Here is a 13,382-nt window from a genome sequence, read left to right as displayed (position 1 = left end):
CGCTATGGTAACTACGTTCGCGTGAGTTCAAAAGACTTTGAATAAGTTGGGTACTATAGTCGTTTAATAAGTTGAATCAGGCGGTTACGCCGCACGTCGTCATGGTGCGATTTGGCGCCCCGGACTAGACTGTGGACAATTTGAGTTTATCTTAGCGTTAGTGTTTTCTTTGTGTTTGTTTGCTTTTTTTCTTTGCATTTGTGTTTTCGTTTGCTTTTTTCTTTGCGTTTGTGTTTTCTTTGTGTTTGTTTGTATTTGTTATGTTTGCGTTTTTTTTGGTGTTTTGGTTTTGTTTGGTTGGATTTGTGTTTGGATTTGTTTGCTTTTTTGTTTGAGTTAGTGTTTGTGTTTTCTTGTGGTTGGGTTTGTCTTTGCGTTTGTTTTTGTGTTTTCGTTTGTGTTGGTTTTGTGTTATGTTTGTGTGTGTTTTGGTTAGTTGTGGTTAGGGTGGGCAATGTCGGGTAAATGCTGATTATATATATATATATATATCTATATATTTGTATATCTATATCTATATATTTGTATATATATATATCTATCTATATATCTATCTATATATCTATATCTATCTATATATCTATATCTATCTATATATCTATATCTATCTATATCTATATATATCTATATATATCAATATATATATATATATATATATATATATATATATATATATATATATATGGTCGGCCACATAACTGGTCAGACAAGAAATGGAGCAAGAAACACAAGAGAGAGGAGAAAAATTTATTAACACAACTCAACAGCTACAGGTTAAATTAATGATGACCACTTTGTACAAACAGTGACCTGTGTCCAACACATCTCATATATACACACATTGTACACACACCACCCAGCACTTTCATTAAAACAATGAAAATGTCTGATTAAGTTCCTTTTCTTTATCTTTATGCAAGTTATAAAGCTTTAACTGTTTACTCTCATCTATATAATTGATAATGACCTCAGTATAGCACACTGGCATGATTTACTAGAAAGTGTTTTTCCTTTAAAAAAAAAAACAAACTTAAGATGTTACAATTTTTCTTTATTGCGGTTATGAATAAAAAGAGAACTTCCCTTTATTGTGGTCAATAAAAAAAAAAACTAAATGAAGAAACGACTTGGGTACATCATTCAGTTGTACTTGAATGAAACCATTGTTACTGAGTGACCTCAAGAAATGAATAGGACTACATATAACAACCAAACCAAGAGGGGGAACTCTCATTCTCTGCCCTCCAATATTGCTTCATATTAAAGCACTAAAACCGTATCAACAAATCAAACAAGTACAGACAACTCTGTACCAATTAAAACAGGGGACCTAACTCCACCTACAAGCACTTATCTACACCTCTAATGCCAAGCCACTAAGTTATCTACACTTGATAAACAAGACTAAATATTGCTCTTTACAAAACACTGGTTAAAACAAGTAACAATCTTTGTCACAAACAAATTATTCACTACACTGTGGTTTCTGAGAATCCCATCTAACTTAAAACAAATCGATTCACCTTTACTTTGTTGTACCAGTGTTAAACCTTCACTCATTGAAACAGCTGAATGACAACACTTGAAATTAACATTCACGTGAATACAATGAGTCTGATAATATTAAAGATGATTACAACATTTCATCTAATCACTGATTAACACAATCCTCTAAAAGAAATATAACACAAGTTACACATCTTCATGCATATAAATTAAAAAACAAAAAATGAATTAAAAAAAAATTCCAATCCATTTTTCTTGTACAATTGGATAAATTCACACAAATAAATATGTTGTCTGTTGTGAACACTCTGCATAGCTAGAAACACCATATACATGTTTGTACACGATCTGTAATAAAAATATCAAGCTGCTACTGAAAGGCAATGATAAGTTTGCTGCACTCAGAGGAAATCAGTACGATGGGAGGTAATCATGAAAATGTAAAATGGTTTTGGGATGAACGTTATTTTTGGAATGAAAATGGAAAGACAACTCTGCTTTTTTCTTGAAGTTTAAAAAATGTATTAGTTACTTCCCTTTCTACATAATTTGTACAAAAATTTTTGATGGAGAAAATTATAAATATTTATTTTGAAATAATTGACAAGGACAAAAAACAAAACCAGCATTCGTATTGTTTTACCACATAGTTTAGACTGGTGATCAAGTGAATTATTAGGCAACTGATTTCAGGGATTTACTCACAAAAGCATTTACAAAAAAAAATGCAAGTATTGATGTCTGATTAAAAAAAAAAGGAAAATGTAAAAAATAAAAATCTTGCAATAGTTGCACCAGTTCCCCTTATAAAAACCTTAGAAGCAAATTAAAGTACACAAGCAGTAGGATCAGACCAATACTAGCATCAAGAGGTGTATTTATATATACAACGGTCAAAGGGCTTCTAACATAACATATCTTTAAAAACTAAAACTAAACACATTGTAGTTGAGAATTTGACTCAAAAATCAAACAAATGATAGTAAATAAAATGACTTGTTGCAGGGAACAAATAAATAAATGAGTTCACATAAATAAGGGTGACGAATGATTCATACAGAAATGTTTAAAAAAAATTATGCCTTGTACACTGAAGGAGGGAGGGGGTGGGGGGACAACAAAAGATGATCACATTTTGAGCTGACCAACCAGGGTGGACACGTCAGCCAGCTGGTTGTAGTTATCACTGTCAACATTCTCACTGCTCTCCCCTGACCTCTCCTGCAGGGGTTGGGAACCCTGACCCTTGACCTTGGGTAGCCTCAGTGTGCAGGGCAACATCTCTCTCATGACTGTATGGTGAGTGACCAGAGCTGTAAGAGTGGACCACTCCTTGTCCAGACCCTGAAACAGGGTTTTTTTTGTTTCAAATTACATTTTAAAAATAAAGCAACTAAGTATTTCTTTAGTTAACTAAATATCAATAATGAGACTTTACAGAACTGTGTTCTTTAAAATGACATTTTCTGTCAGCTGTTCTGGAAGTAAATGTTCCTGTACTTTACTTAACGACACTGGGGTCACTTTTACAACTGCACAGCTAAAAGTGAACATCATCTCTTGACTAGTTTAAATAAAAACATGTCCAACTTGACACAGTGGCATGTAGCATTTTGCTACTATAATAGATTGAAGCAAATGAACACTGCGTTTTTTAAAAAAAAAAATACAGTTTAGACACAAAGTTGATTCTAGGCCTACATGTATATTTAAGGGGCCTTCCATCGTCCCACAGAAAAAAAAATGTGGATGTTATAAATTGGATAACCCAATCAACCCAGCAGTGAAGCAGCTTGATACCTCACAGCCATAGGTATATATTTTAAAAAAAAAAACGGCATGAGTAACCAATCATTTGTTCCTACCTTTAACTTGACCCCTCGGTGTGTTCGTAATATCAAATAGTGTGAAATCCCAGAAGCGTTTTCATACTTGGGGACTCTGACAGACAGGGCGAAACATCCTGGGTGGGTGGAGCTGTCCCTGACTATGAAGGACCCCACATCTTCCTGCTGTAGGATATCCAGGGCTATCTCTCTGTAAACAATACAAAAAACTGTCAGGGTAGGGTTAGGATATCTAGGGCTATCTTCCTGTAAATAATACAATAAACTGTCAGGGTAGGGTTAGGATATCCAGGGCTATCTCTCTGTAAACAATACAAAAAACTGTCACGGTAGGGTTAGGATATCTAGGGCTATCTTCCTGTAAACAATACAATAAACTGTCAGGGTAGGGTTTTGAGCTGTAGGATGGACAGACAAACTTAGATTATGGGCTCTAGGATAGACAAACTTAGGTAATGGGCTACAAGAATTGACTAATTGTTAGGGTAGGGTTATGAGCTGTAAGATGGACAGACAAACTTAGGTTATGAGTTTCAAGGATGGACACATTGTTAGGCTAGGGTTATGAGCTCTAGGATGGACAGAGCAATTAATGAGGTGGTCAGATAATAGGGATAAGATGATTTTGATATTAAAAGATATCCTGTTTCTGTGAAAGGGCGGTATGTTTCTGAATCATTACCCTGAACTGAAATCTTCCAATAGAAAATGTGTGTGTGTCAGTAAACTATGGAATACTGAATACCCTCAACACAAGCCCCCAAATATCCCAAAACAAACAAGTCCACCATTAACTGATGGGCTCCCACTGGTAGATTGGCTAGATAAATAATCTGTGTGCTTTCTGTTTTTGGAACACTGCAAGTCAGTCTACACAACTGTTTGTTGTCTCAAGGTTAATCTTACTCTACAATAAAAACAGTAGACTGGGGCATGACAGGTTTTAGTGACACTGAAACCTACCTCAGTAGACAGGGGCATGGCAGGTTTTAGTGGCACTGAAACCTACCTCACAGTTTAGGTTTTTCTTTAAATGGTTAGTATTGTCAATGTAAAATCAATTCAGTATTTATTTTGTCATTGGACACAGCAAACACAATATAAACATTGATTGTAATCTAAATACTGAGAGGATTGCGTGGGCACTTAAGTTACCTGTTTTAGTTCAGTGGTTAAGGAATGAAAGAAAATCTAAGTACCTGGGCAAGCCGGCCTGATACCATGGCGTGTTACGTAACGTCTCATCATGGATGTGGCTCCTGTCTAGACACATCAGGGACTCTAACCTGTGGGGAGATGAAACAACTCATCATCAACCTATTCAACACGGGAGTTTACACACTGCAGCCATTAGACTGGGGGGAGAAACAAAATCCTAGCCTATACAATAACAAATGAGCATTACATCATGTGGCGATGGCATGGGAACTATACACAGTTTAGTTTAGCTGGGGCCTGCACCAGATCTGAAGAAAGATAGGTACAACAGATAGACAAATGCCTGGTGTTCAAATACTTGAAATGGGTCATATCTAGGTCAAGGTTCACACGCGGCCAATCGAGGCTGACGAAAAGTCGTGAAATGACAACCATCGACTACCTGCCATCACATCTTTCATGATTCCCATGCTGCTCTTGTTTACCTTCGCCCCACGTGATCAAATCCACCCAATGGGTCAAGATTAAACACCAGCCAAGCGATCACACACAGGAATGTAAATGGGGGTCTACTTGTACTGCGAGAAACCATGCTGATTGCCATGCCATCAAATCACCTGGTCCTCACAAGTGAGAATCGGCAAACACATTCCAGACAAGTCTAGTAGAATGGCCCGGACAACCACGCTCCGCTTACACTGTGGCCACATTCCACACCACAACATGACCCCTGACCTACACAGGCAAGGGGCATAACCTTTACAAATTCCTCCCCACTGATTAATGGGCACTTCTGATTCGTCTCGGCCCTTGAGTTATACGGGTCACCTCACAGACCTACCCGCAACTTTTTCATCTGGCCCAGAACCCATATAGCAAACATTTTCATCTAGCCCATAACCCATATAGCAAACAATTTCATCTATAATGTCCCAGAACCCATATAGCAAACAATTTCATCTATAATGTCCCAGAACCCATATAGCAAACAATTTCATCTATAATGTCCCAGAACCCATATAGCAAACAATTTCATCTATAATGTCCCAGAACCCATTTAGCAAACAATTTCATCTATAATGTCCCAGAACCCATATAGCAAACAATTTCATCTATAATGTCCCAGAACCCATATAGCTAACAATTTCATCTATAATGTCCCAGAACCCATATAGCTAACAATTTCATCTATAATGTCCCAGAACCCATATAGCAAACATTTTCATCTGGCCCAGAACCCATATAGCAAACAATTTCATCTATAATGTCCCAGAACCCATATAGCAAACAATTTCATCTATAATGTCCCAGAACCCATATAGCAAACAATTTCATCTATAATGTCCCAGAACCCATATAGCTAACAATTTCATCTATAATGTCCCAGAACCCATATAGCAAACAATTTCATCTATAATGTCCCAGAACCCATATAGCAAACAATTTCATCTGACCCAGAACCCATATAGCTAACAATTTCATCTATAATGTCCCAGAACCCATTTAGCAAACAATTTCATCTATAATGTCCCCGAACCCATATAGCAAACAATTTCATCTATAATGTCCCAGAACCCATATAGCTAACAATTTCATCTATAATGTCCCAGAACCCATTTAGCAAACAATTTCATCTGACCCAGAACCCATATAGCAAACAATTTCATCTATAATGTCCCAGAACCCATTTAGCAAACAATTTCATCTATAATGTCCCAGAACCCATATAGCTAACAATTTCATCTATAATGTCCCAGAACCCATATAGCTAACAATTTCATCTATAATGTCCCAGAACCCATATAGCAAACATTTTCATCTATAATGTCCCAGAACCCATATAGCAAACAATTTCATCTATAATGTCCCAGAACCCATATAGCAAACAATTTCATCTATAATGTCCCAGAACCCATATAGCAAACAATTTCATCTGACCCAGAACCCATATAGCAAACAATTTCATCTATAATGTCCCAGAACCCATTTAGCAAACAATTTCATCTATAATGTCCCAGAACCCATATAGCTAACAATTTCATCTATAATGTCCCAGAACCCATATAGCTAACAATTTCATCTATAATGTCCCAGAACCCATATAGCAAACATTTTCATCTATAATGTCCCAGAACCCATATAGCAAACAATTTCATCTGACCCAGAACCCATATAGCAAACAATTTCATCTATAATGTCCCAGAACCCATATAGCAAACATTTTCATCTATAATGTCCCAGAACCCATATAGCTAACAATTTCATCTATAATGTCCCAGAACCCATATAGCAAACAATTTCATCTATAATGTCCCAGAACCCATATAGCAAACAATTTCATCTATAATGTCCCAGAACCCATATAAGCAAACAATTTCATCTATAATGTCCCAGAACCCATATAGCAAACAATTTCATCTATAATGTCCCAGAACCCATATAGCAAACAATTTCATCTATAATGTCCCAGAACCCATATAGCAAACAATTTCATCTATAATGCCCCAGAACCCATTTAGCAAACATTTTCATCTGGCCCAGAACCCATATAGCAAACAATTTCATCTATAATGTCCCAGAACCCATATAGCAAACAATTTCATCTATAATGTCCCAGAACCCATATAGCTAACAATTTCATCTATAATGTCCCAGAACCCATTTAGCAAACAATTTCATCTATAATGTCACAGAACCCATATAGCAAACAATTTCATCTATAATGTCCCAGAACCCATATAGCAAACAATTTCATCTATAATGTCCCAGAACCCATATAGCAAACAATTTCATCTATAATGTCCCAGAACCCATATAGCTAACAATTTCATCTATAATGCCCCAGAACCCATTTAGCAAACAATTTCATCTGGCCCAGAACCCATATAGCAAACAATTTCATCTATAATGTCCCAGAACCACTAGGGAAAGGCTTCCATCTACATATACATAATAACACGTACACGAGATTTTATTATCTTGCCCAGAACCCAGATATAGGACACCTTAATCTGGCCCAATATAATCTAGGAAACATTTGATATTGATAACTCCACAACCCATAAACACGGATCGTCTGGGAAGTCTGATATAACGTCACCCAGGGTTGGACTGGCTGTGTCCAAAGGGCCCCGGAAATTTTAAAAGGGGTTTAAATACCAGGCTGAAATTTTCATTGGCATTTTATATTTATCTCCACCAAAACCTGGATTGTACACCTTAGTATGAAGGGGTAGAAAAGGTAAAAGTATGTAGAAATACCAAAACATATTTAAAAAATCAAAACACTACTAGGACTATTATAGCACCGTCCTGTGGCCCACCGAGATATTTTCATGGGGGCCCACCGAGATATTTCATGGGGGCCCACAAAGATATTTCATGGGGGCCCACCGAGATATTTCATGGGGGCCCACCGAGATATTTCATGGGGGCCCACCGAGATATTTCATGGGGGCCCACCGAGATATTTCATTGGGCCTACCGAGATATTTCATGGGGGCCCACCGAGATATTTCATGGGGGCCCACCGAGATATTTCATGGGGGCCCACCGAGATATTTCATTGGGCCTACCGAGATATTTCATGGGGGCCCACCGAGATATTTCATGGGGGCCCACCGAGATATTTCATGGGGGCCCACCGAGATATTTCATGGGGGTCCACCGAGATATTTCATGGGGGCCCACCGAAATATTTCATGGGGACTCATCCGGATTTTTCCATGGTGCCCATCGGGATCTGATCCAGTAGACCGAGGGTCCAGTCCACCCCTGCTGTCACCACACGACCAGCCACCATTACACATGATAATCATCCCATCCCATTGACCCTAACCTCCAATGATGCCAACTCTCCTCTCCCATCAATCACATACAGATGAACATACAATCACATAAACCTGTGATTGTATTATTTTTGACAAGCAAATAACCCAAAAACCAAGAAATATGTTTTACAGTCGACAGTAACACCCCTTTGTTTTCTACACGGTTCTAGTAGAGGAGGTCCCAATGAGCTGTTACTAAATGATTTAAGACGTGTACGATCGCCGAGGGGGATGTCAGATGACATTTATCACGCTATGGTACGGACCGCTAAATCTTTTAATACAGTGGACTATAACTCTGAAAATAACAATTATAACCATTAACAGTTAATGGTTAAAAATGTTATTTTCAGTTTTGATCTCGACTTATTCTGGAAGTGATATCGTCCAGAGTCTTGCAGAGACCATATGTTTGGACACACACAGGGACCATATGTTTGGACACACACAGAGACCATATGTTTGGACACACACAGGGACCATATGTCAACATGGGCCATATGTTTGGACACAGACTACAGAGACCAAGTATCCAGTCGCTTATACTCTACAGCATTGCTTAAACAACCTAAACTAAAACCTTGAGTTATTTCTCGGCCTTTTATACTATAAAGTCCGAAACAAAAACCAACTAACCTATACCTGGGCCTCTTATAAAGTGTACAAACCACCACAACAAAAACCAACTCACCTATACCTGGGCCTATTATAAAGTGTACAAACCACCACAACAAAAACCAACTCACCTATACCTGGGCCTATTATAAAGTGTACAAACCACCACAACAAAAACCAACTCACCTATACCTGGGCCTGTTATAAAGTGCTCAAATCACCAAAACAAAAACCAACTCACCTATACCTGGGCCTATTATAAAGTGTACAAACCACCACAACAAAAACCAACTCACCTATACCTGGGCCTATTATAAAGTGCTCAAATCACCAAAACAAAAAACCAACTCTCCTATACCTGGGCCTATTATAAATGCTCAAATCACCAAAACAAAAAAACAACTCTCCTATACCTGGGCCTATTATTAAAGTGCTCAAATCACCAAAACAAAAAACCAACTCTCCTATACCTGGGCCTATTATAAAATAAATCACCGAAACAAAAACCTACTCACCTATACCTGGGCCTATTATACTGTTGTCTGTCGTCCTCCAGTTTTTTTCTCCTACTCCTACCAGCGAACCAGCGAAATATCCTCAAGTCGTAATAGTAAGGCATGTCTACATATCATTTTCCACAGCCCATCACATGCGAGTCCAGTCACTAAGCTAACACACGCATCACTCCACGTTGAGACACCACTTAAACAGCCTCATTGAATCGACGAAATGTCTACAAAACTTGAACCAGTTCACACGGATCCAGATTGTATCGACAGTCACGTGATGCTGGCTATACCAAGGTAAACAAGCTTTGTGTCCATTGAAGAAAACCAGCACATTGTTGCATGTTCGCTTTCATGTGGCGTTCGATAACCAAAGCAAGGGAACGACAACTCTTGTGATAAGTAACACCACAATGGGGGCTATGTAATACAGAGGTAATGTCTATGTCGCCCTACACGTTAATCAAACACACCGACCTGCTAAATAGAGGTTATTTTTAAACTTCTAAGGTGCTTCACAATTTAACACAATAGCGATCCGGCTTTAACCACAGTCGAATTATATATAAACATCTTAGCGGTTTGGCTCGAGTATTTAACCGCTAGACACGCAGATTATACAGTGCTAGCCGCACAGTCCGACACATCAGAGCTAATGGACCCCCTCACGTGCCCCTAAGACCGTCACCCCCACTTATCAATATGAAAAAACGCCCCGCTAAAGCAGAGAAAACCTTTTGATGCTACGCTCCGCCGTCTAAAAGCGATACACTGTGTAGGTCGGGTCTATACAGAGGTTCTAGGCTTGTAGAAAATGTCACACCCCGTCAATTGTAGGTCGGGTCTATACAGAGGTTCTAGGCTTGTAGAAAATGTCACACCCCGTCAATTGTAGGTCGGGTCTATACAGAGGTTCTAGGCTTGTAGAAAATGTCACACCCCGTCAATTGTAGGTCGGGTCTATACAGAGGTTCTAGGCTTGTAGAAAATGTCACACCCGTCCATGGTACACTGTGTAGGTCGGGTCTATACAGAGGTTCTAGGCTTGTAGAAAATGTCACACCCCGTCAATGGTACACTGTGTAGGTCGGGTCTATACAGAGGTTCTAGGCTTGTAGAAAATGTCACACCCAGTAAATGAAACAACGTGAACATTTTTGTTCATACCCCGTGTACACAACTACTGATGTTCTTGATATTGAACAATTTTGTTCACACCCCGTGTAGTCCCACAACCACTGAGAGTTCAGACTTTTTACATTCAAACCGGTAAAATGTCAGCGCAACAAAGCGACTAGAAAAAAAAAATTGAATATTTTAGAGATTTGAAAACGCAGGTAACAGAAAAAGGTCGGTGACGTTGACACGGTCCCTTTCTTGTGATTGTCGGGACCACTTCAAACAGGGTTCACCCGCCCGTCAGGGCTGGGTTCAATGGGCTCTTGTAACTCTCATGTATGGAGGGCTATCAAACATAGATCGTGCTGAGGTCATATGCCAGGTACCCGCAGTCAAACATAGATCGTGCTGGGAAACAGGTCATATGCCAGGTACCCGCAGTCAAACATAGATCGTGCTGAGGTCATATGCCAGGTACCCGCAGTCAAACCTAGACATTCCAGCAATATGAACAATGCAAAACTTAACAATGCAGCAATATGAACAACGCAAAACTTAACATTCCAGCTATATGAACAATGAAAAACTTGACATTCCAGCTATATGAACAATGCGAAACTTAACATTCCAGCACTAAGAACTATGCAAAACTTAACATTTCATCAATATCGACTGCGTGAAACTTGCCGTTTCAGCAATATAAACAGTGAGAAACTTGACACTGCAGCGAGACGACCACCACAGAAAAAAACTCAAATATCAATTAAGGTTTGTTTGATGCAGACAGCAGGATGAGCCAGGTTCTTCATGGCCTCAGATCGTGCGCGACATTAAATTCCTTTCATGGAAATTACTCATCGATTAAAAATAATCAATATATTCCTCGGTTTTAAAAAGTGGATGAAAAATGCCGAGGTTAGGTGTATTCCACCCTCTCTCTCTCTTTCTCTTTTTCTTAAACTAGCAACTTATATTTACACATCATCAAAAAATAAAATCCCTTCATTTCCATTCCATTTCACAGCCTACATCAGATAATAGCGAGCTACCCTATCTATCAACAGCCTATTGATTACAGATGTATCTCAATTATATCGTAAGACAATTCATAACGTCAAGCACTACGCCGTTCTGGAGGGAGGGGGGGGGGGGTAGAAATAGAGTAACGTTCTGTTGTAGGGCAGCATTAGTGGGCAAATGGACGCTGTACTGTGGTCTACTGGGGCAGGATCGAATCACACTATAGCCATCATGTAGATAGGTTACAACCACGTCCCACTTGAGACACTAATACTACTAAATATCCGCTAAATACTGATCAAGTTCATCGATGACCTGTACTCCTAAAACATTGAGCCTACAAGCTACCGAGCAAAGTCAGCTACCATTATACTTTAAATAAAGTAAATATTTGAGCCGCATTAAATCTGAGGTAAAGTAGACACTAGAGCAGACTGGTCTTGAAATAAAGTAGATATTTGAGCCGCATTAAACCTGAAGTAAAGTAGACACTAGATGAGACTGGTCTTGAAATAAAGTAGACATTTGAGCCGCATTAAACCTAAAGTAAAGTAGACAATAGACCAGACTGGCCTTGAAATAAAGTAGATATTTGAGCCGCATTAAACCTGAAGCAGACACTAGAGCAGACTGGTCTTGAAATAAAGTAGATATTTAAGCCACTTGTAGACACGTGATAGAGTTATGTAAATAAGGGATTTTGTAAATACCGTCCCCCAAGATGGGAGCTCATGAACAGCAGGGTACATATGCAAATACGATCAAGACGGGCCAACTGGGAGCAAGTTGAACACAATAAAACATAAAAGAAAAACTCGTTTTCGTTTCTTCATCTGTACTAGACAAGTTGGACAATGTTCCATCAGATAGCGAGCGGGTAGGGGAGAGAATTAGAGATGTAGACATACGGTCCCCTGGAGGCTGGACCAAATGGACTGATGGCTCCATCATTGGCGTCTCTCTAAGTGGGTACTACTGGGGGTCAACGTGTGGGTTCTACTGGGGGTCAATGGAAGCAGTTAATCAATACAAACAAGATTTGAACCCATGAATACCACGAAAGGGCGCGGGTTATTAAGTCGTTAGAATGCTGGCTCTTGTCATGTGGTGGTTGTACTTTGGCCATGGACCAAATCCATTGATCGAAACGCCGTTCTCTCCTATAATCACTTATGTGGAAGGCCAACGCTATTCGATGAGTGAATAACGAGACGACAGTCAGCATACAAACGACGTGAGTGAAGAAGGGTAAGGTTAGCAACTGCGACAAGATACAATACGTCCATGTCTTCAACTAGGTACCGCCCAACTATCTAACACGCTGTTTTCAGCACGAGTTTACTGCTCACAAACTTCAATAAAGTTTAGGCTTACACTATATCAACACCTGTCTCAGCTCTCTATCAAATTATTACAAGAAAAAACCCATAAATTCAAATTTTACAACTGGTTAAAATATGTTGTTATTCAAGTGACCTCAGATTCAACCCCAGGTCGCACCCCCCCCCCCCCCCACCCATTCACCAGAAGATTATACTAAGGCGACCATCTCCCATAGAATAACTGTACACCTCCCACCCCAGCGGTATGTCTGTATTCATCTCCCCTAAGAATGTTTTTATCTAGTCACCCCACCCGCCCTGCTATAGAAACCCACTGATCCCAGACTTTCTCTATTGTCCCCCCCCCCCCCCGTGTTGACTTTATGACACATGAAAAAAAAGCTTGTCAGCATTGTGATATTTGACAAGATTTCGCCATTTAATTTCCCATTACGCATA

General features: G+C 39.2%; 1 protein-coding gene across 1 annotated transcript in view; it reads right to left on the bottom strand.

Annotated features, from left to right (window-relative positions):
• Positions 1 to 730: 730 nt before the first annotated feature.
• LOC131939516 (uncharacterized) overlaps positions 731 to 13,382 on the bottom strand; it is a 69,244-nt gene continuing 56,592 nt past the window's right edge. The window contains exons 11-13 of the mRNA XM_059297855.1: positions 4,553 to 4,639; positions 3,372 to 3,543; positions 731 to 2,850 (exon numbers count right to left, since the gene is read on the bottom strand). Of these exons, the coding sequence (XP_059153838.1) occupies positions 2,635 to 2,850; positions 3,372 to 3,543; positions 4,553 to 4,639 (475 nt within the window). The 3' untranslated portion in view covers positions 731 to 2,634. The remainder of the gene's footprint in view (positions 2,851 to 3,371; positions 3,544 to 4,552; positions 4,640 to 13,382) is intronic.

Source organism: Physella acuta, unplaced genomic scaffold (assembly GCF_028476545.2).
Source record: "Physella acuta isolate Inbredline_101_S28 unplaced genomic scaffold, ASM2847654v3 ptg000282l, whole genome shotgun sequence".
NCBI lineage: Eukaryota > Metazoa > Mollusca > Gastropoda > Physidae > Physella > Physella acuta.
This window is presented reverse-complemented; position numbering and strand designations above follow the sequence as displayed.